This window comes from Cavia porcellus, unplaced genomic scaffold (assembly GCF_034190915.1).
Source record: "Cavia porcellus strain 051 isolate PalLab524CR breed Dunkin Hartley unplaced genomic scaffold, mCavPor4.1 scaffold_1, whole genome shotgun sequence".
NCBI lineage: Eukaryota > Metazoa > Chordata > Mammalia > Rodentia > Caviidae > Cavia > Cavia porcellus.
Window position 1 is genome coordinate 106,877,144 of NW_026947484.1, and position 22,961 is coordinate 106,900,104.

General features: G+C 44.8%; 3 protein-coding genes and 1 long non-coding RNA gene across 10 annotated transcripts in view; 1 reads left to right on the plus strand and 3 right to left on the minus strand.

Moving 5' to 3' along the window:
- Positions 1–2,173: 2,173 nt before the first annotated feature.
- Sf3b4 (splicing factor 3b subunit 4) lies at positions 2,174–6,708 on the minus strand. Its single transcript, XM_003478880.5, has 6 exons — positions 6,595–6,708; positions 6,005–6,133; positions 5,214–5,756; positions 4,700–4,906; positions 2,764–2,937; positions 2,174–2,585 (listed from the first exon to the last, which is right to left on the minus strand). The coding sequence occupies exons 1-6, from the start codon at positions 6,626–6,628 to the stop codon at positions 2,398–2,400; spliced, it is 1,275 nt and encodes a 424-aa protein (XP_003478928.1). The 5' UTR covers positions 6,629–6,708; the 3' UTR covers positions 2,174–2,397.
- A 14-nt stretch (positions 6,709–6,722) lies between these two features.
- On the plus strand, positions 6,723–16,216 carry LOC106025534 (uncharacterized). The gene is made up of 2 exons (XR_010048586.1): positions 6,723–7,010; positions 7,699–16,216. It is a non-coding gene; the product is annotated as an uncharacterized LOC106025534 (long non-coding RNA).
- Mtmr11 (myotubularin related protein 11) lies at positions 7,399–14,996 on the minus strand. Of its 3 annotated transcripts, XM_003478878.5 has the most exons (17): positions 14,814–14,996; positions 14,393–14,459; positions 13,847–13,968; positions 13,439–13,499; positions 13,154–13,296; positions 12,581–12,659; positions 12,321–12,456; positions 11,995–12,082; positions 11,756–11,844; positions 11,548–11,672; positions 10,875–10,941; positions 10,598–10,668; positions 9,935–10,101; positions 9,491–9,664; positions 9,094–9,276; positions 8,347–8,640; positions 7,399–8,058 (listed from the first exon to the last, which is right to left on the minus strand). In XM_003478878.5, exons 1-17 carry the CDS (start codon positions 14,877–14,879, stop codon positions 7,912–7,914), a joined length of 2,079 nt encoding a protein of 692 aa, XP_003478926.3. In that variant the 5' UTR covers positions 14,880–14,996; the 3' UTR covers positions 7,399–7,911. The 3 variants fall into 3 exon arrangements, with proteins under 3 accessions (XP_003478926.3, XP_063108568.1, XP_063108572.1); XM_063252498.1 differs by lacking the exon at positions 9,491–9,664; XM_063252502.1 differs by lacking the exons at positions 13,847–13,968; positions 14,393–14,459 and having other exon boundaries at positions 14,814–14,949.
- A 1,222-nt stretch (positions 16,217–17,438) lies between the features above and the next one.
- The window catches only part of Otud7b (OTU deubiquitinase 7B), a 64,376-nt gene continuing 58,853 nt past the window's right edge, over positions 17,439–22,961 (minus strand). For all 5 annotated transcript variants that reach the window (XM_063252474.1, XM_063252468.1, XM_063252481.1 and 2 more), the window contains one exon: positions 17,439–22,854. In XM_063252474.1, the coding sequence (XP_063108544.1) occupies positions 21,646–22,854 (1,209 nt within the window). In that variant the 3' untranslated portion in view covers positions 17,439–21,645. The remainder of the gene's footprint in view (positions 22,855–22,961) is intronic.

Here is a 22,961-nt window from a genome sequence, read left to right on the forward strand (position 1 = left end):
AACATCCTATTTCTCCTGAATCAAGTTTTTCCTTCATGCTTGCCTGAGAAGCCTCTACCCGCTCCCTCATCCCCACCCTACTGGGGATTAACCCCCAGACCTTCACACTGAGCTACATCTCCAGCTCTTTTTAAAAATTACTACTTTTTGAGACAAAGTCTTTCTTGCTAAATTGGGCAGAGTGGGATCAAACTTGCAATCTTCTTGCTTCAGCCTCCCAGAGTGTTAGGATTACAGGTATGAGCCACCATGCCGCTACCATTCTTTTATGATTAAATTCAGGCATCACTTTTTTAAGTTTTCCTATATTTTCATGCCAAGTTAGATGCCTTTCCTTCTAAAAATATTTTCAGTAACATTTTGTCACTTTTTTTTTTAGCCAGTCTCACCATATACCCCAGGATGGCCTCAAAATGCAGCAGTCCTGCTGCAGCTTCTCAAATGCTGGGAATACAAGCATGCGCCACCACACCTAGCTTATGTGTCACTTTTGACAGCAGAATTTGTTTATCCTTGTATTCTAAGATGCCATCAGTCTTTGTAGGCACCATTAAAATGTTACATTAAAAATGAGCAATAGTAAGCCAGGCGTGGTAGCACACACACTTGTAATCCTAGCACTCAAGAGGCTGAGGCAAGAGGATTATTGAGTTCAAGACCAGCCTGGGCTACAAAGTGAGCCCAAGGCCAGTCTGAACTGCACAGCTAGCAAAGCCGTTTCAAAAAAAAAAAAAAAAGATGCAAGAGAACAGAAGGACCAGGTTCATCTTTTCTTGCCTAGTTTAGAGGAGTTCAAAGATATGTAAGCCAAAGAAGGGAGTACATAACAACAAGACTATGTGGCAAAAAGGACCACTGGATTTGTCTAGCTGCTGAAGTCTTGCAGCATAGATTTAAATGTTAAGCAGGTTTGAAAGAGCTGAAAATGGGCACAAAAATAGGAGTAACATACCGACTCCTTAAATAAGGTATCTGATGGTGAAGAACAGAAAAACCATTTACTGAAAATGAACATTTACTATCCCAGCTTACTCATGTTTTCCAATTATGGAGGATACTTGGTTCCAAATGAAAGCGAATTAACTGGGCATTTAGCTCATGGGCATAAGCACCCACCTGGCAAGCACAGGGTCCTGAGTTTGATTACCAAAAAAACACAAACAAATGAAAGCCAATTAGGCTGCCCTCCACCTTCTCTCCCTTCTCTTAGTGTACAGTGATGTAGTCCAGGCTGCCCTTGAACTGTGTAGCCTGGGTTACTTCAACTCTTGGTGATCCTCCTCCTTCAGCCTCCTGAGTGCTGAGATCACAGACATGTGTGCTACCACACCCCATCTTTCCATCTTTTAACATAACCAAATACACATACGGGCTGACACTCAAGATAGCACACTATATATATTATTTTCATTTAATGTAACCTAGAGATCTCTCCACAACAGTATGCAGTGGCAAACTTTTTAGGGCTTTCAATGATAGGTGCCATAGGTTCACTACTACTAATACATAATTTTTTTGATGCTGATTTAACTCATGACCTCATGCATAATAAGGGTATTCTACCACAAGGACACCCTCAACCCTTCACCATTTTCCTTCCAGTTGCACAGTACTAGACTGTGGATTTACCAATTCAACCAATCCCTTATTGATGGACGTGTAAGTTGTTTCCCATTTACTATTATTTTAAAGTGTTACAATGAAATTTTATGCATGTTATTTCATATTTTTGACAGCACACTTCTAGGCACTTTACTTCTATTCTCAGTTTTAATGTAACATCTATATGTTAAAAGCTGTAAGACAAGCTTTTCTATAAAGAAACAAGTACTCTAATGCACAACAGAGACCAGCTATTATAATAGCACATTACAGAACAAGCCTTTAAAATACATACTAGCTGAACACAGCAACATATATCCTCTAATTCCAACTGTTTGGGAGGCTGAGGCAGGAAGATCACAATGTCAAGATCACCTGGGCAACTTACTAACACCCTGTCTCAATTTAAAAAAAATTAAAATAGCTGGAGATACAGGTCCATGGTAAAGTACCCCAATTCTATTCCCAATTCACCATAAATAAATAGCCCTGAACTTTACCTTACCATTCCTCACCACACCCTGATATTTCTTCTTAAAAGTAACTTTATCAAAGAAAATACCAAAAAGAGTAAACAAAGAATATAGTTTTATTTTCTCTGCACACTTGCAAAACACATGGGATCAATGTAAAAAAGACAAAAAAAAAAGAAAAGAAAAACCTCCTGTGAAGAAATGCACATTAAATGGAGGAGGTGAGAGGGATCTGTGCCTCAGCCACACGAAATCATAGCCACTCTCATTGGTCCAAGGAACTGAAGAAAAGATATTGGGTGAGCACATGAGGAAAGAAAATCTATTGAGGGAGAGGACCCCGAAGTGGGCCCCGAGGAGGAACTGGAGGCCGAGGAGTAGGTCTGGGTGGAGGCAGCGGCCCCCGCTGGTAGCCATAGGGAGGTGGTCTTGGAGGCCCAGTGTACCCATGAGGGGGCATCAGTGGAGGAGGCCCACGCATGCCGTGTGGTGGCATAGGACCTGGGTGACCTGCAGGAAGAGAAAGAAAAGTTAGTACAAGTGAAAAACAGGAAATAGTTGATACTGGGAGAGATGAGAGAGAGCAGTGAAAAAAGATAGAAAAAGTGAAAGAAAGCATACAGGACACAAAGTGTACAAAGAAAGCTATGAGGCTCTATGTGAGATAAGAAAGTGGCTGATTACTCACCCATAGGAGATCCAAATGGAGGCCCTCGGGGGGGCATGCCCATGGGAGGAGGTCCAGGGTGAGGCATTCCAGGCGGTGGCCGGGGCGGGGGCTGTCCCCCAGAGCCTGGAGGCCCAGCATGGGGATGGCCTAAGCCATGGGGGCCATGGTGGGCCAACTGCATCTGAGACATCCCTATGAAAATAAAACAGACACAGGAGACAGAAGACATTAGAGAAGAGGGCATAGACAATGAAGAGTAATAAACCTTTAGAGAAGCATACAGAAAACAAGGTGGGTAAAAAGTGCCCCTACCCTTGACCCCAACCCAACAGTACAAACCACCATGCAGAAAACCAGGTCCTCACCCATCCTACTTGCTCCTTTGATTTAGGTACTGTAAGAGTGATACAGAAGCATGCTAACAAGTACAGGGATTTGTTTGCTGCTGACAGGATCAGGAAAGGTAGGAGACACTACCTGCACAGAGATCTAATTATAAAGGATGACTAAGAGTTCTTCAGGAAGTAAGTGAGCATAGACCACCCCACAAAAAGACTGGGATGTGCAAATCACCGATGTGTCAAACAGTAAAATATGCTCCAGAAAACATCAGTAATTCAGTGATTAGGAGCAACATACAAGAGTAATGGGCTGGGGGCAAGATCAGGAAAACTCCAATTACTACAGTAATTTGTTTCTGTTTTACTATATAAATAAAAGGAACCAACAGAAGAATTTTAAGAATGTAAACACCTATCATAGAAAAAGTATTTTGCTAAGTAAATAACTGATGTTAAAGTGAAAAATTACTATAATAAATCAAGTGTGAGCCTGCCTGGCAAGTGAAAAATCCTGAGTTCAATTCCCAGGACCATAAAAAATTTTTAAAAAATAACTCAAGTGTGAAATAATGAGCAACTGCACCAGGCGTGGTGGCTCACCCCTGTAATTCCAGCACTCAGGAGGCTGAGGTGGGAGGATCATTGTGAGTTCGAGACCAGCATGGGCTACAAAGTGAGCTCAAGGCTCACACTGAACTGCATAGCAAGACTTCATCTCAAAAAAAAAAAAAAAAAAAGAAATAAGGAGCAACTAAGAGCCTGAATGAGAGGACTGGCAAGGGGGAAGTGTTAGGGAAGTATATCTTGGTATGAAGAGTGGAAGGATGGGAAATAGTCAAGCTCCCAAACTTATGAATCATGCACCTGAAATCAAATACTATTAGAAGAAGAATAGGTTTAAAAGGGAAAATTAAAGCAGCAGGATTATAGGTCTGGCTTGTTAATAACCTCGGACTAGAAGAGAGGCTGAGATAAGAGGGGATCACAAGTTTCAGCCCAGCTTGGGCAACTTGGTGAGACTCTATGTCTCAATGAATAAATAAAAAGGGCCAGTGCAAAGGCCCTGGTTTTAAGCCCCAGTGTGTGCATGCACACACAAAACACCATGGACTACAGAAAAAGATCCAAGACACATCGGGAAATCTACATAATTAAAACTATGAATAGAGACTGAAAAAGAGAACCAAGCAAAAAACCTAGGCATAAGTAGGGAGAAACATTAAAGGTAGCTGAGACCAATGAAACAATGAAAGGACAGGAAATTCAGAAAAACAAGCAAAAGACAAAAGTTTGAAACAGGTCTCAAGTACAGCAGAAGTTAAACCAGAAAAGGAACAGAAGTGTCCCCTAGATTTAGCAACTGGCTCACTGGAGTGCAACAAGATGAGATAATGAAAGTGAAATCAAGGACACAAAAAGTACACAGTACACAATACTCTTCAGAAAAAGACAGTGTGCAAGTATATAAAATAAAACATTTTGAGATTGTTTTTGTAAAAGAATGTGTGAAGGAAAGAACAACTCTGGATTTGTCAAGCCTGAGGAACAAAAGGGAATAGGATGAACCCTTCTACCAAGCTTACCACTCCCTTACCCAGCCAAAAAAACCCTACCTGGATGGGGCATCCCAGCTGGTGGGAAAGGGTGAGGATGTGAATGTCCATGACCTGGATGTCCGGCTCCTGGGGTTCCTGCTGATGGGGGACCATGTCCTCCAGCCCCAGGAGGCATAGGTGGTGGGGGCATGGCTGGCGGTATTCCAGGTGGGAGCGCTCCAGGAGGTGGCACTGGTGGTGGGAAGGAACCAGGAGGCGGCATGCCTATATGGGAAATGAAAGACAGAGGATTTGATAGAAATAAAGACAGAAGGGCTTGAAAGTACCTATCTCAATCCTCTCCAGGTAGGGTGAGTTCTGTACCTTCCCATTAGTGCTCAAAAGCCAAAAGCAATGTTAGGCAACTCCAAAGTCAAGCTCAGAAGAAACAACTTTCTTCAACATCATCTCACTACATTCTTCTGACTCATCAATCACTGCCTCAATGTGCCCTTTCAGGGTTTTTTTTCTTCCTCTTTTCCTTCTCCTCCAACAGCCTCAAGACAAAGATATTTTGAACCAAAAGCTTTACCTGGTGGAGGAAGTCCAGATCCCAATGATGATACCACAGGATTAGGGGCAGAGGGTGGAGGGGGTGCGTCAGCAAACAGCTGATGAGGACGATCAGCTTGAGAGAGTGGGTTTTGGGCTGCCAGAAGCCGTTCAGCAGCTGAGCCATGGCGCTCACCCTTAGAGTCCTTCTTGAAGGCATAAGACACAGTGATAGGGCGATTACAGAGATACTGCCCATTCATGGCCTCAATGGCTGCATCCGAAGCATCAAATGAAGCAAAATTAATAAAGGCATAACCTTTGGAGTTGCCTGTGTCAGGGTCCCTCATAATTTTGGGTGTTTGTAAGATGACCCCAAAGGCGCTGAAAGTATCATAAAGCAGCTTCTCATCAATCTCTGGGTCCAGATTCCCAATGAAAATGTTGGCCCCAACATCCAGGTTTTTGTTATGAGCTGATGCTTTGTTCACCCTTATTGGCTTCCCATAGAGTTTGATCATGTTCATAATCTTAATGGCATAGTCAGCATCTTCCTCACTCAAGAATTCAACAAAGCCATAGCCTAGGGAAGAGAAGAAGGGAAGGTTAACAACTCAAGTGAAGATTCAGAATGGGGCACAACTTATGCACCCTCCAATCACAAAGAACATGAAACTTAAGAAAAAGAAATCCTTCACAAACTGTCAACCAAAGCTCAAAGGAAAGCAATCCTTATGCTGTCCATTCCAAAACAGTTGTGAATACTGTCAGGACTCTTCAGGAACTTTTATCCCTTAAATATACAAGTTCACTTCTTGTCAATGTACTCACCTTGGTGCTGGCCAGTGACTCTGTCCTTTGGCATATGGGTGTTGACTACTGGCCCAGCCTGGAGAAAGAGTTCCCACAGCAGTGGTTCACTAACCTTCTCGTCAAGGCCCCCCACATAAACAGTAGCATCTAGAAGGAGAGAAACAAAGAGAAGGAGAAAGACGGTTAGGGCAGGGTAAGAATGACAGGAAAGGGAAGGGTGATGGGAACATGAAGAGAGAATCCAGGAAAAATTGGAGTGGGGATAGGGGGACGGGGGAAAAGATCGTTAGATCAAGCACATAAAACGTCCTAGGACCTAGAGAATCTTCTAAAAATACAATTTATGTTCTGCTACAGATTTTGTCTTTCTCACTGAATTTTTCCTTTGTCTTTCTTTTGGGTGGGCAAACAGAAGGGGATTAGTCCCAGAAGCAGTACATACACAGGCCTCAGCCAGCACCCAACCAACCCGCCCACAGTAACCGCGAGGACTGGCCTCGAGCCTGCCGAAGGCTCTGGTCTCCCGGACTGGCGGCGGAAACGCTGCTGACGCTACTCAGGGCATTTTAGCTCCCCGGGATCCATTTAGGATCGCCCCTTTCAGTTACCCTGATTCCGTTCAGAGATCGGCCCCGCAGCCATGGCGAAAGAGCTCCCGCCGTCTCTAAGCGGCAGCTCCGCCCGCTGACCCCGGTTACTACTTCCGCTTCCGGGGCGAAGGCGGGTGTTGGACGTGCTGTGTGGAGGATGAGCCGGAAGCGGCCATTTTAGGAGGACCTGACAGTAAACGACTCGGAATACTTTGGGATTGACCCAATGATGGGATCGGAAATTCAGACCCCCGTAAAGCCTCGCTGTGACGTTAGGAAATTACACTCTTCCCAAAAGTGTAAATCGAAACTAACAGAACTTTTTCATATCTTTTGTAGCCAAGTGATCCAGAAGAGTGTATGCTGAGGAAAGCCCCAACCTGTGGACTTGGCTGCCTTCTATCTAGGACCTACAGCCCTAGCTTGGGTTGCAGGTATTTTATTTTCTCACAGGAGTGTGTTGCACAGTGTCCGAGCCTGAGTGACGTCTGAGCTCGCCTAATGGTCACTGCATAGTGGGCGGGACTCCAAGACAGGGTATGAGCAAGGATCAGGGTGTTTGTTATTGAAGCGCAGAACACATCTACAAGAATATTTTAATATGCTCTGTCCCATCGACCTCTAAGTGAAAGACACAGGAAAGAAAACCCTATTTCTAAATTGCATGTGAATTCTGCAGCGCCTCACCTGCCCAATTCCCTTGTTTCTCTGGCAATAATATGGTGGGTGCTTTCCTCATCTGTCCCTAGCTCCCAAATAATTCTTTGGCAGGCCTCTTTATAACTGTAGGATTCTTTATTTAATCACAACAAACAATTCCAGTAAAGTGTAGAAATACTGTGCTTTAATGAACTCCTTAAACAGAAATGCCACTACAAAAAAACATAGTAGGAAGAGGTGTCACTCCTATCCACCTCATTCCCACAGAAAACTGTAAGGGAAAAAATGGAATTAAGGCAGCAGCAGGAGGGGTTGAGAATGAGGTCTCTAGGCCATCTTTTTGGTATTATAGAATCACTATCTCATGATTTAACAGGATGATCCAAGAGATGGGATTGCTCCCCCCAAAAAGTGGCAATACTGTTTCAGATAGTTTTTGTTTCTTAATTCTTCATATTACAGGAAACAAAAATATCTTTAGGAACCAAAGAAAACAGAAGACCTGAAGATTAGCACCGGCATCTGTTATGGAAATCAAGTCTAGTAAGTATGCTTGTTTAAGAGCTTAAATGTGAAATCTGAGGCAGCACAGCTAGCTTTGCAAAACTGCAGTTACATAAAATACTTTCTCTTCCCACTTTCCCCTCAGCCCTGCTTTTGACCACACCAGCAATATCAGCGGGATTGGGGGAGAATGTTATTTGGATCATCTCTGTTGCAATGATCTTCCGGAGATATTCTTGATGTCCATTTCTTTAATAACTCCTGAAGGTGGGATAGCTCATCCTGGAGGCCAGCGATTGTGGAAGCTGAGAGGCCCATCTGGGGATGATGCAAAGGGCAGAGAATATTATCACAGCTCTAGCTTTTTGCTTGTTATCTGTCCATTATTTCTAGTATCTTTAATGGGCTTTCTCCTTCCAGCTATGCCCTAAATTCTACTGAATCTAAGTCACAAGCAGTTTTTTTCACCTGTTATATTCCCAAACCTACTCAGATAACAGAAACAGTACTTCATTTCCCAATCCTCCCAGCCACCTGCCTTTCCAGCTCTGTTCATCTGGTTCAGCGATCAAGGCTACCCCTTCCAATTCCTGTCTTCTTTCTTACCTGGACTTCAGGCCTTCCCCTCAGGTAGCAGCGTTTCCAGAGCCTGATTTGAGGTCCCAGATAACTGGGTAGGAGTAGCCCTGGAGGTAAAGGGCAGGCTCCCCAATGTGAGGGAAGTCCCCATTCCTGGTCAGCCAGGCTTTCAGAGGATATAGCAGGTCGAGGCAGCCATCGAGAAGAGACTGTCAACAGGGAGGGATTGTCTCGCCAAGGACAGAGTTGATTCAGCGGGGTTAGGGCTCCTCTAGAGAAGAGCCACACAGAATTGGGGGGTCCAGGAAGCATGAGGCTTGGCTAAAGAGAAAAGGGATGTCAACTGGCAACTGAAAAACAAGATAACCCAAGTTTCTCCAGTCTGTGTCACAAAGGAGGTATCCAACCTTTATCTACTCAATTCACTAGTTACTACAGTTACAGGCCTCCCCCTCAGAACAGCACCTACTCATGATCAACACTCATCTGCTGTCCTCATTAGGCTTCCACTAGCACTCAGAGCTGAAAACAGTTGATTTTAGAGAAACTCGTAAAATGTGAGCATGAGATAGGAATACTAATAAATGAAAACAAGAGAAGATACCTTCTGCTTTCCAAGCCTTTTATCTTCCTGGTGACAAGGCTATTAAATGATAACTGTGGAAGAGGAATGATGTACCTTCCCCTGAGGAATTCAGACGTTCTGTCTTTCTACCTTCTAGTAGCATATGCCTGGGGGAAAGTCAAGAGCATTTAGAAGTTTAGACATCTCACCTGCTGTCTAGGAAACCTGAGATCTGGATAATGTTCTCGGGCATATCTGGGGTTATGGAATTGTAGTATCTGCTTATTGCTGTAGCGTAAATCCCAGTCCCAGACAGACAGCTGCAAGTTAACAGACTTCTCAGCTGAGGGTGAGGAGTACTCTGGGGTGTACATTTGTGTATAGGAATTAAACTGTATAGAAAAAAGCAAGAAAAAGATGATTAAACAAAAAACTATACTCCAAATCTAGAGATAAATCATGAAATTCTCGTATCTACTTCAGTTATCAAACATACAGCAAAAGTCTAATGCTGACAATGAGCATTAACTTACCCCTCCCTCCCATAGACCTCACTTCTCATAAAATACATCACTAGGGAATAAATTAAAACCAGTGGTCACTGACCTGTGCACTCTGCTTCCCACGCTCCCAGGGGGTATTCCTTAGGAAGGTAAGTGTATCGGGAACCCTGACACTGTCATGAAGAGCAAGAAGGAAAAACTCAGAGAATTCAAACTCCACTGGAAACTGCTGGAGGAGCTGCCAGACACAGTCAAGGAAAAGAAGAAACACTGGGGCCTGAGAAGAAAGACATTTAGAGGTCAGAGGGCTCACAGAAACATATAAGAAATGATAATGGAGACACAGGGAACCAGGCATTAAAGAGGTCAGGGGAGCAGTCCTAACTGAAGTAATGGCCTCTCTCATCCTAGTCTAAGCTCAGCCTAACCTTGAGACCCTTCTAATCTAATCCACCTTCTGTAGATTATGCCATGTGCTTTTTTTCTCCCCTTATTTGCTTAATAATGCCTCCCACCATCCCATGCCTTCCCCCCAGATTTTTCTCACCTCTTCACTGGCCCCAGTTCCCCCAAGCCGAGTCAAGAAGGGGTGTCCAGCTGCCACCCACTCTCGCTGCACTAGTGCTTGGAAGCCAAACAACGTTCGGGCTTCAGGAGCTGAAAGCAGCTGGACGAGTGAAGAGAGGAGGCCATTGAAATCACGATCACCGCGCTCTGGGTGATAAAGAGGAAGAAGGGACAAAGAAGGGAAGTCCAAGAAACTAGGGCAGGAGAGAATGAGAGGAAGAAGTATGGCAAGGAGAAGTGGGGCACAGAAGGGGAAAGTTAGGGGTAGTCAGGATTGAGAGGACACAAAGAATACAAAGAGCTTGAATGATTCACTTGTTTAGGATTCTCATACTAGACCGAAATATCCACTTTTACATGTAAGAGGCAGAATTGGTTCTTACGTCAGCTTCCACCCAGCTACATTTTCCATCCACTGATGGAAAGTGGGGCGAGGGGTTAGCACAGCCTCCTGTTAGGAGGAACAAACTAGTGGGAGGTGGGGCCGCTGCTGAAGGATGAAGAGTTAGAGCTCATGAGTAGTTACTAGTAACAGGAGGGGAGAATGCTAGCACTAAAAGAGGATAGGGAGCTTTACAAATCTCGCTCCCTGAACAGAATTGAGTTAGTGTGTAGAGGAAACAGGCTGACCCAGGAAACTCACCTTGAAGTACTACGGAACGAACCCTGGACGTCACTAAAACTGAAATATCACTGGCCTTACGCAGACAAGACCTGAAGGAAGAAGGGGGTAAATGATTAGCCTGAGAGAAAGGAGACATGGGGTCATGGGATCGAACAGAAGTAAACTCCAAAATCCTGCCTCTTCTAAGAAGCAGGAATAACAGTCTTAGGAATCAGAGAAGTGTTCATCAAAGGCAGTTTAGGAGGCCACATTAGCAGAAGTTGAGAAGCTGAAATTAGAGTTAGGGGAAGGGTACCTGACATGGTCCAGCCATCGTGTTCCTTCCAGGGCTGAGAGCCACTTATCCTCAGACACAGAAGAGTCTGGCAGAGGGTAGAGGGGTCAGAAGGGCAAAAAAGTCAGAACTTGGGATTCATTTAGCCCAATAGGTTAAATGTCAAGTAGTGGTTACCTAAGAGTAAGGGTGGGAATGAAAAGTGGCCATAAGTTTTCTAAAATTATATTTTGGAGAATATAGCTCAAGGGTAAAGAACTTGCCTAGCATGGGCAAGGCCTTGGGTTCACTTTCTAGCACCATAAAAAAAGTTTTGTTGATGGTTCCTCATTGTAAATATATTAAGATTCATTGCATACTTAAGATGGGCAAAGTTTATAAAGTATAAAGCTGTTTTTTAAAGGAATGAGTTGGGTGTAGAAGATAATTAGTAAATGTGTAGGAGGTAGGAGCAAGGTGTGGTAGCACAGCCCTATAAACCTAGCACTCCAGAAAGCTGAAGTATGAGAATCCTAAAGAAGAGATCCTGTCTCAAAAAATAAAATGGACTGGGGATGTAGCTTTATCCTAGATTCAATGCCCAGTACTGGGGGGGGAGGGGAGGGAGAGAGACAAAAACCTATGGATCATTGGGTTAAAGGATTTGTTATCAATAACAGAAGGATTAGAATGAGAGGCCAGAAGTTAATCTCACCAGGAAGACAGAGTGCCCTCAGCTTCAAGTGTGCAAGCTGGACATCTGCAAGGCTGGGCAGCTCATCCATCGTGTCTACTAGTACAACATCAGAATGCCCAGCCTGGAGCATTGACTCCACTGCTCTGGAAGAAAGAGAGTCCAGAATGAAAGGAAGGAGATGATCCTGAGCACCTAACCCTTGAGTCTTCCCACCAAGCCCCCTTACCTAATATCCTCCTTGTTAGGGTCACTGGCTGTATAAAAGCCTCCACATCGGAGAAGATCACTGCCCCCAGGGTGATGCCAGGACAGGCGCTTCAGATGGGGGAGAAGAGGGTCACTGTGGGAGATGCTAGCTCCAAGCTACCCTAGCCTTCATGGTAAACTCACAGAGAGCCCTGTCCACGTTGTCCCCATATCCTCCCATGCCCCATCCCCAGCCATTATTCTAACTATTACACTGACCGGTCCACGGCCCTGATGGAAGTGGCCAAATGCTCTCCTGACCTCGTTATCCAGAGTTCTGTTAGGGACCCAGAAGTAACGGGGGAGGCTGTGAAATTGAGAAGGATGTCTCAGATGATTGGCTCAGTGACCTCATTAAAATGTAAAGCTGTTAATACAAGGAATCTGCTTGAGGGATTTCAAGTTTGGAGAGCAAGGAGGTAGCAAGGACAGTTCACACATGTACTGGGGGCAAGAGTTTATAGGAAGTCCTAATTTTAGAAGATCAGGGAACTGTGAGAATTGGGAGGGCAGCAGGGTTTGGGGTTCCTGGAGTGGGAGATCACCTGGTAGCTATGTCGAACCTCTCATTGACAGTGCTAAGCCTCCAGCCTCTGGCTCCCTGCTTCTTTCGCTCACTTTCCCAGTCTTCCAATGTCTCCAACAGAGGTATAGGTGGTTTTCTGAAGCCAGAACCCTGGGCTGGGCAAGAATGAGGAATAGAGGAGGAAGAGGTACCAGAGGCAGCTTCTCTCCTCATTTGTCCTCAGCCACCCTCTGTTTTTTCAAACTGTACTTTTTCTTTACCCTAAAGCGCCTCACTCACCAGCCTTCCTTTGAGTTATCCCCACATACAGCTGGGTTTGACTGCTCTGAGCTCTGGCTTGGACAATGGCCATGGTCACCTTAGAAGAAAGCACATCCCATCCTTTTGTTTTAAGCAAAAGAAGTAAAAAGGAAATGGAGGCCTTGTGTTCCTCCATGTCTTTACCATCAACAGAGAAGAGTTACCATCAACAGAGAAGAGCAGCAGAAACAGATCCCAGAGAAGGGAGGACCCACAGGTCATGGGGACTGGGATTAGGAGAACAAATTTAAAGCCATCAAATCATAAAATTAAATTTTGGGAAGAATTTTAGGAATACTATCATCCAACCCTTCCCATTTTTCAGAGGCACAAACTTGCCAACAGTCACATTGCTGCCAGTTGGCAGAGGTAGGCTAGAATTCAGGCCCTTTGAGCTCATGGTATTATACTTCTCTCAGCCTTTCAGCCTCTCCTTGAGGAGAAAAGCAAGAGGAATGATGAGAGAGACCCTGAAGGACAGGAAAAAAGAAGTGCCAGGAAGAGGACGCCCAAATTGCAAGAAGAGGAATCTTCAAGTTCAAAGCTCCTTACCTGAAAGGCCTGAGGTTCTAATCCTCCAGCCTCAAAACCAACCCTAAGCAGTCGGAAGTCTTGGCCATGAATCAGAATCTCCTCAGGGATAAATTTAAGCTGTGATCCTGGACGGAGGAGCTGAACTCGTGATAAGCCACTCACTGAAGTTGAGAATTAGAGAGCTATATAACCATATGGTCCCTCTGGGAGGAACTTGTCCAACTCATCCCACCCATCCCTTGCTATCTTTCAGCATAGAAAATAGATAGAGGTTCCAACACCCTGCTAAGCTCCCAGACTTACCAGCCTCTAATCGCCCAATGTTGACCAAGGCAAAATCATATTCACTGCTCAGGGGAGTGTCCTAGAGGAAGCATATGAACAATGATGCAAACATCTGAAATAACCTTGCTTTCTCTTGATGGTCCCACTCCCCCTCTAGGGAGCAACTCCCCTAAAAATCCCCCCTACTTTTGAGATAGGGTCTCACGTTGGAATTAAGGCTGGCCTTGAATCATTGGCCTCAATCTTGGTAATCCTCCTGTCTCAGCTTCAGGAGCATCAGTACGCACCACCACACTTGGCTCAAATATAATCCCCTTTGACTATCTCTAAGGCATTCAAAAGATAGCCTTTTACCCTTTTGTCTGAATCTACCTAGACTTCCTTACCCATTTCATGCTGTCTTGTCTGTGGCCCTAACCATTTCACCTGACTCCGCTGCCATCCACAGGGCTGGAAGGTAACCCTAAAGTTGGTGCATATCAGGGTTCCAGGCAATTCAGGTTCCAATCCTTTCCTCAGTCCTGGGGACCATGCTAGTATCTGCTCCCCTAAGGAAAAAGAAGGAAAACCAGGTTATGACTGTCCAGAGTGCTGCCCATATTATATACACCTGTTTCTCTAAGAGGATATAGAGGGAAGATTAAAATCCTTCCTTGAACCCATCAGTTTAAGGAAAAAGAATGTGTTGTTTTTTTTTTTTTTAAATCTCTATAACCAGAATAGCACACAGAATAGGGCCTAACATATAGTAGACAGTTACTGAATAAGTGAGAAAAATGGCAACAGGGTCAAGAAAAGAGAGGGAACAGTAAGGTCCAAATTGTCAGCCAGGCCTGGATAGAGAAACTAGCAAGCCTCAGACAGGGAGGAGCATTTTGAACCAGGAAAGAGCTGCAGAGCTGTCTTTGGTGAAGGCAGGAACAAATGGGGTGGGATGAAATTTAGAGGGCTCTTAGGAGATCAGATCATTACCTGGAAGGCATCCAGAGGCCAGGCAGCTGCCAGGCTGACCACTCCTATTCTCCAGCATCCTGCTTCCCTAGACAGAATTTGGTCCAGAGGGCTGGAAAGGTGCAGCTTCAATCCCAGGTCTCCCCAACCCTGGATCTGGGATTCCTTAGAGGCCCACACTCAGATTCTGGGGAAACAGATCTGTATCTATGGGAGCTCCGGACTGAGGCTGGCAGAGGCTAAAGGGAGGGGCTGGTTAATGGGTAATGAGACCACGAACTTGAGACTAAAAAAGGCAGACCAAACTCCATCAGCAGACACACCTTCCTCTCCCTCCTCCTCTTCCTTCACTTCCTCCTCCTCCTCTATCTCTTCTCCCCCTCCCTCTCCACTGCATCCCCATGCACCCCCTCCACCAGCCCCCCAGATTTCTCCTCCTTACCCCCATCTCTGGCTCCTCCTTTGGGGAGGCAATATTGAAACTCTGGCCCCGGCCCCCCCACCACATTTCTCTGGCTCCATCCGAGGATGGAGCATTAAGGGTAGGAAACCTTAAGGATGCTCAGTCCCTCTGGGAAGGGGCTTAATCTTAGAGCTGAGAAAAAGGAGATTAAACAGAGGGGCAGGTGGGAGGACACAAGAAGAAGCACTTGAGGTGCCCAGAGCACAGTTTAGGGGTCTTGAAAGATGCGACTAGCCCAGCCTGAGTTGGCTCCTCGGAGGAAACTTCAGTCGACTCTGGAGAAGGCGGAGAGCTGCCCAGCCCCTTAAAGGAGAATACACACTGTCTTGGAAAAGTAGAAAGGAAATGGAGGAGCCTCAGAAAGATAAGGACAATGAGGAACAGAGACAAAACTGGACTCCCTGCTTTACCCCAATCTTACAGCCTACTCTTTCTGTATGAGTATTGAAGATGGAGAGGGGCAGTAATTTTTTTTTTTTTTTTTTTTTTTTTGAGATAGGATCTCACTGTGCAATGCAGGCTGGCCTTGAACTATGTAGGCCACGTTGGCATCAAACTCACCATGATGCTCCTACCTTAGCTCACTGAGTGCTGTGATTACAGGTGTGCACTACCAAACTCAGCAGTGATTACTGGTTATTAAACTGTAATAATCTGGACTACCTCTCCAGACTTTGTGATGACTTCCCTTCCATGGGAGGCATAGTGTCTATCTGCCCATGTCTGTGTGTTAAGGAAGTCAGAGTAGAAATGCAAAGTAGTTCTGCCATCTTAACTGCCTCTCTTGATAAACTTACCAAAAGTAGTTGAGAAGGGGAAATAAAATGGAATTGGACTCAAAATTTTGCTAGGGAGATTTAAGAAGTGAGAGTGAGTGATCAGCAAATCAGAAAGTTTGTGTGTATCTTTCTCCAAAGAGTACAAAACACACATCAAGCATGGAGTACAAAGGAGTGGGAGAGAGGTTGAGAGATTCCCAGGCCGTAGCTGCAACACAGGCTCATTGGTGAGCAGGCTGGGTGAGGCCAGGGAGCCTGAGAGAATCTCATCGTCGTTTAACCAGTCTTGCTGAACACCCTGGGGCGCTGCTTCCTGGTCCAGTCCCAGCCACAGGCAATAAAAGCCCCACATTATGTGACTCCACCCTCCTGCGACTCCACCCTCCCCTGGAGAAACTAGATCTTCAAATGAATGTTTCATGTCCCCACTCTTCACTTTCATGACCACAGTCCCCCTCCCTCACCCCTGCAACCCAAGAAGTAAAGATGGAGAGAAGGGGGAGGCATGTAATAAAGATGCAGGCCAGGCTGCTTGGGGGCAGCAATGCAAAAGCCTATATTTAGGAATAAAAGACAGGAAATAAAATACAAAATAAGATTTAATGAGCTGCTGTTTTATTGTGAGTCTGTATAAAGGCAACACTCCTTAAATAGGGGCCCATTTTCCAAAGTGACATTCAGTTTCCCTCCCCCAAGCACACACCCTTTTGGCCTCAGCTTTAAAACTCCGTCTTGGCAGGTACTGTGGAAATAATGATATTGTGAGCTAGGGAGTGGGTCTGGAACACAGATGTACACACCTGCTGGGAGGGACCCAGAATACTGATCGCTGAAGTCATAAAGTCTACTGAACACACCTCACACCCCTGCTTCAGCATCCTAGGGGAATAAGTAAGTCCCAAGATGTAAAATCATAACAGCATAGGAAAATGTATGCACCACAACCTTAAAATTGAAGTTTGGTATCCACTTTTCTCCTCACCACTTGAGAGCCTCATTCTATTCTGAGGTATGGAAGCAACAGCAAAATAGAAAAAAATGGGGTTGAGGGCTTAGCTGAGCAGTATCAGCGCCTGCCTGGCAAGTGTGTGGTTGAGTTTGATCCCTGGTACCAAAAAAAAAAAAAAAAAGAAAAGAAAAAGAAAAATTGTCAAAGAAATGAGAAATACACTGGATGACTTGGATCAGCACCTAGCCAGTAAATGCAGTGGAGACAGCTGCTAGGGACTAAGCAACAAGACTATTCTCTCCACTGCAACACAACCCAGTAGAGGTTTACTGGATGAAAGGAAGGGTGGAGAGGCAAGAGGCCCTACCAGGTTTTTCCATCTTCAGGATCCTGCTCCAGTTGCAGATTTGTAACCAGGCTTGAAGGCTACTGGGAGGGGGCCGTTGGGGAGCGAGGTGGAGCTGACTGACTCACAGACTTGAGTCATGGATCCAGTTATAAGCACAGAAAGAGGCCAAGGTCCTTCTCACCCCTACTCCTCAGCACCAGCCTCTGCTGCCCTTTCCTACTGCCCCTTACCCACTGGGCCAGCAAAGGAAGGCAGCATCGAGAAAGTCTGTGGGGACATATTTTATTTTAATCAGCTTAAATACAAGGGGCCAAACAGGCTGAGTCTTTTCAGAGTAAGAGCATGCCTGCATGACTCACTGAATCTGCAGCTGAAGGGCCTAGGGCAAAGAAGGAAATGAGAAAAAACGGAGGGGAGGAGATCCCGGGCTGGGAACTTGCATTTCTTATGTACAGCTGTAAGCTTGAGCCGTTGCTTTGGAGAAAGACAGGGTTCAAAGGTGTCTGAGTAATTCATGAGACATCATCTCTGAAACATTCCTTTATTAAGAAAAAAATGTGCTGGGAACCTTGGACATGTGGTTGAAAGGAGTAACATTAAAAGCTAGGTTCTCAGAAATCCTTGAGAACCAACTCCCTTCTTTCAGGCTTGTTATCATTTCCCAAAGATACAATACAAAGTTGTTGCTAATTTTTATTATTCTGTGAGCTTTACTTTGGGGAAAAGGGCATGTCCACTCCAATACCCTGCACAGTGCTGACTTTAATACCATCCCCTACTCCTTAAGAGACTTTTTGTTGCTGTTTTTTAAGACTGGATCTTGCTATGTGTATACTTCAAGCTGGCCTCAAATTCCTTGCAGTCCTGCTGCCTCAGCCTCCCTTGCTGGAATTACAGAGATGCACCATCATGCCCAGCTGAGACTTTTTAAAAAATTATTTAAAATCAGACTGAGGGGAGGCTTCTAGTTGACTCTAAAATCAGCAGAGGAGGATTTTGGGGGCTTACCCTGTAGTATATTTGCTCCCTTGGGGATGGGACAAAGAATATAACATAAAGGGGTAACATTGTTTCAGAAGAGGAATAACGCTGAAAATCTCGCCTTCCCATTAAAAACTTCAGTAGGTACCTCAGATACCCTAGATGAAAGGAACTAAGTGCACTTAAATTTTAGCCTGAGAGATGTCATACTTCACCAAGGCTACAGGGGGCCCCCTTCATTCACGTACCTCTCATGAACCAAGGAAGTTTGTTATTGTTGTTTATGGGTTTTGTTTTGGTTTTGGTTTTTTAAAGACAGTGCTTTGCTATGTAGTTCTAGCTGGCCTTGAACTCACTGTGTAGCTCAGACTGGCCTTGTACTTGGTGGCAAACCTCCTGCCTCAGGCTCCTGAGTGTTGGGATTACAGTTGAGCACCACCTCATCCACCAAAGTTTTACATGCTAAGCATACACCAGATAACCCTTTCCCTTGCCCCAACATGCTACTGCATGGGACTGCCTATCTCATTCCTTGTCTTTCCAAAATATCAAAGCAATCTTTGTCTATTTTGATTTGCCAGGCATTATTTCTTAACCCATCCTACGGGACCCCTCTTCAAAAGAAAACCCAAAACAAACTTCACTGTTTCCTATTTTAAAAATATCTGTTGTCTCTGAGTCCCTTGTCCCTAGAATGCAATTTCCCAAAGCCTTAATAGTTATCTTCTCAAGTAGAAAATAATTTATTAAATAAGGCTTAAAGCCCTACTTTATCACATTCACTCTTGGACTCCCTTCCCCTCTCCTGAATTTCCATTTTTTTTTTTTTTTCCTTTGAGGGCAAAGGGAATTGGGATTGTGTAGTTTATAAATAAAAAGAAACATGATACAAGGTTTCTACTTTTGCTCATTTGTCTTCTTTTTAAAAACAAAAGTTTTAGCTAAATCTAGTAACAGATCAAGTCCAAATGCAGCAGTCTAATGGACAATCACCTTCCCTGTTTTTTTCTCTGGGAAACCCCTAGGCTGTTCCCATTCCTCTTGACCAAGCCAGCACTCTCCTATGATGGTCCTGCAGGAGAAGCAAGCTGCACAGATCCTGGGTGCGGTCTGAGTGCATAGTAAGGGATGGAGGCAACAAGGTGGTCTCACCAGTGTTGTTCGAACCTCAGAAATGGGAAAGAGCAGGGTGAAGTGAAATAGGCATTCACCTAGGCTACAATATGAGGGATGCATAAAAATCTAAGAACCAAGATAAACACTATTTTGCTGCAATATGCATTACAAATAAAAATTAATGTGTAACTCATAATGAATGATGTATCAGAAATATAAAGATGGAAATCATCCGCATACTTGTTCAATCCAACCCTGCTTTTCACATCCTAATTCTGGTCCTATAAGATCCTTTTAAATTTGTTTGTTTTTTAGATAGGATCTCGAGATATAGTGCCAGCTGGCCTTGACCTATGTAGTCCAGGCTAGCCTCAAAGTCACAGTGACGCTCTTGCCCCAGCCTTCAGGGTGCTGGATACAAGTATAGTAGCGAGATCCTGTCTAAAATTTTGATACTGTATTCAACATGGATTTTTGGTGTTGTTTCTCACAATTCTTAATATTTTTCAAGTCTTGATTACCCTTTTAAATTTTACACCTAAGGGGAGTGCTTGTCTCAGATGCCAGCTCTGTCCAGAAAAACACCTATCCTTTCCTGTGGAGCCTGTTTCCTTAAAACCAACCTGCTGTCCAATAAAAGCCTAAGACAGCCATTTGAAATAATTAAACAACAGACCAGCAGATTTGCAAAACAAGTGACTTTCAAGTCTGTTAAGGAGAAAGAACTTTTCTAAACTGAGTAGTTTCAGTGAGAAGATCTTGGCTGGATTTATTACCAAGAAGGAAATGAAATGAAAACTTTCCTGACTGGGCAAACACACAAATAAGTTCCCCCAACACACACAAATATACTCACACCATGTGTACCCTATAGCAGATGTGGCCATGGGACAGTGATTAACACATGCTTCAACAAAGAAATCCAAGTATGAAAATAGCCTGATTAACCTTCTGGACACTTAAGTGCACTTATCCCCCTTCTTTATATGCCTTCTGGAGTTTATATAATTGCATAGTTTGTTTTTTGTGTTTTCTACCAGAAAAAAAATATAAAGAAAAATTGGCCCAGGATAGGTCTGGTTTAAAGCTCTTAGAAATGGTTCTGGCCACAGCATAAGCTGTCCAGACTTGTGCTTTGTGCAAAATGCAAAAGAGCTCCCCTTCCGTGTCCACATCCCCATCCCTACCCCCTGGAAAACAGGGCTGAGTCAGGGAAAGGGAGAAATCTAGACAGATAAGCTCAGAGAGAGTAATATGTGACCTGTGGTTATAGTTCACTAAAATATTTTCTTAACTACCTTTTTATAAATTGCCCCTAACCCCCAATCTGTTTCAATATCAATCCTAATATCAAAAATATCTTCTCTTACAAAGTATTTTATTATTACTTTAATAAACTAATCACAGATTAAGGTCAACTATGGCTTAACAAAAGAAGCCGGGATGTTAAATTCATTCTCCAAAAGCAGAGAGAAAAGGAGAAAGAATCACTTAAATAGGAAAAATAATAATAATAATCATCATCATCATCATCATCATCATCATCATCATTCTTAAAAATGGTTTGTTGGGGTATATTTTTTCTTTTCCTTAAAAAAATTAGTCAATGAAATAAGTTGCTTTCTACAGAAACACAGCAGCAGAAGATGGTAGTGCTTTACGTAGGTTTTTGGTTTGGTTTCAAACAGTGGCCAAAGTGTCTGTCTGTCCTTCCTCAACCTGCCCCAAAGTACTATCCCCTCCAACACATGTATGGTTATTGCCAAGTAGTTAAACACGCTGCACCCATTCACCTGGAAAAAATTCAAAACAGCTGTTCTTCTCATCACACTTTTTTCAGAGGAAATTTTTTAAAAATGACTTAAATGTTTTTTAAAAACCATAACCTTAATTTAGCTGAGCTCAGCCTTCAAAAAGGATGAGGAAAAGATGGGGGTCATCAACCATGTCCTCTCAAACTAGCATGGAAGACATGACTAGAAAAGGAAATAAAACTTAAGAGGAGAAGAATTCCCTTTTAAGTTCCTCTTTTTGCTATCTTCAAACCCTGGAATTTTAACTACTTCCTCTTCCTAACAAGTACTCAGGAGACCCAGTACTGCCTTGCCTTTTTACATCCCTTGGGGGAGAGCTGCCCAAACCTAATCTATACTTTATTAAAATCAACGGTAAATCTGTCCAATATCCGTTTCCCTCTATGCTCCCAGTTCCATCACCGTGTTTCTTCTGAACCTAAAAGAACTGTGGTCTACCTTAACTTTGACAGAACCCCCTTTACTTTTCCTCCCCAACATCTGCCTACCTCCCACCCACACTCCAAATCTTCCCCCACTATTTTCTCTTAGGTTCTGGGATGGGACACAAAGCCTAATGAAACAAATCACCGTCTCCTACTCTGTCGTGGCTCCTCAGTCCCGTCAAATCAAGCTTTGCAAAGCAGTGCAGCCCATGGGCACCAACCAGCCCTACCTGCTCCTACCAGCCGGGCAGCACTTCAGTGCACACAGACTTGAAAATTTCCAGCCAGGCTCTCACAGACATTTTTGCATTTGCACCATCAACATGAGGCTGGATCTTGAGGAGTCAATGAGTCAAACTTCACTTTGTTTAGCCCCTTGCCCTCCAAGGTCCCATCAGTCAGAATCTGTGCACCAGCAGCTCCCCACTGGGTTCCCGTTCCCTTCTCCTCAGTTCTTCCCTATAACAACAGGAGCAGAAGTTGTTTGTCTCAGGGTGTCCATAGAAGTTGCAGTTCGGTTGTTTGCACTTGGTCTGGGTTGGGGGAAGCCCCCAGGGACCTCCAGCCCATCCATCTGGCTCAGGGGGCTCCCTGTAGCCGTTGTTATAGGAATCAGCCACACGGGAGGGAGTGGGTAACAATGTGACTCTGTGAACTCCATCCTTGGAGTGAATACCTGGCTCCAGAGGTGGGATGCTGTCCTGCTGGGGATAAAGTCGCCCAGGAGGGCACTGTCTGGGGAAGGTAGCATATGGTGGTAGCCCCCCAACACATGGACCCCCTGCCAGCTGTCTCCTGGGTTCCTGGCAGTGAACTCCAACCCCAGAAGGCCGAGGGATAGTGAAGCCCCCTGGGTAACCAGTTGAGAAAGCCATTGCCTTGGACTCGCCTGGGGGTGCAGTCAGTTGCTCCTCCCCACTATCTGGCTCTGGTTTTTTGGCTGGAGGAGGCCCACTCCCTACCCCTCCGTTAATGATCTTCCTCTCTGCCTCCTTCTGCTTCTGCTCTGCCAGGAATCTCTCCTCAGCATCTGCAAGGTACCGCTGGATCATCTCCTCCTGATACTGCTGACGGTGACCCATCTTCAGGGTTCCAACAAAAATAAATTTTCCCTCCCCTTGCATTGTAATCCTCATAATGCTCAGACTTAGCATCACTTCCTGGCTGTACTTGCTCCCTCCATTACCAACGCACTCAGAGGTGGGCTTCTCACATACAGGCCCATCCCCTGCGGCCTCTTCCTTGCCAACCTTCCAGCTCTTCAGTGAGTTTTTCTTCTTCTTCTCCAGTGTCTCAGTGCCACTGTTCACCCCTGACCCAGTCCCCACCCCTCCAGGCTTAGAGTTTTTGCTGTGCATCAGGCCTCCCATGTTCTTCTTGAGCTTGCTGCCCAGGGTTTTGCCAAAGCTGCCCAGTTTGTTAGCCACAGAATCTGCTCTCTTCTTGTCCTTTTCCCGCTCTCGCTTGGACTTCTCTTTCCGCTTGTTGCCCTCATTGCTGGCAGAACTGCTGCCAATAGACTCTTTGTCAGATTCCCCAGACTCAGGAGTAGACCGGGGCTCATCGCCAGTTGAAGCTGTTGGAGACTCGGGCTGCGCCAGAGGAGCCTGGAAGAGACAAGAGCAGTATTGACAGTTGCCCTCCTGGCTGAGGCAATGAAAGTGCCCAAGAACCTCGGCTGAACCCACCCATCCGCTCAGAGGGCTCCCTGTTG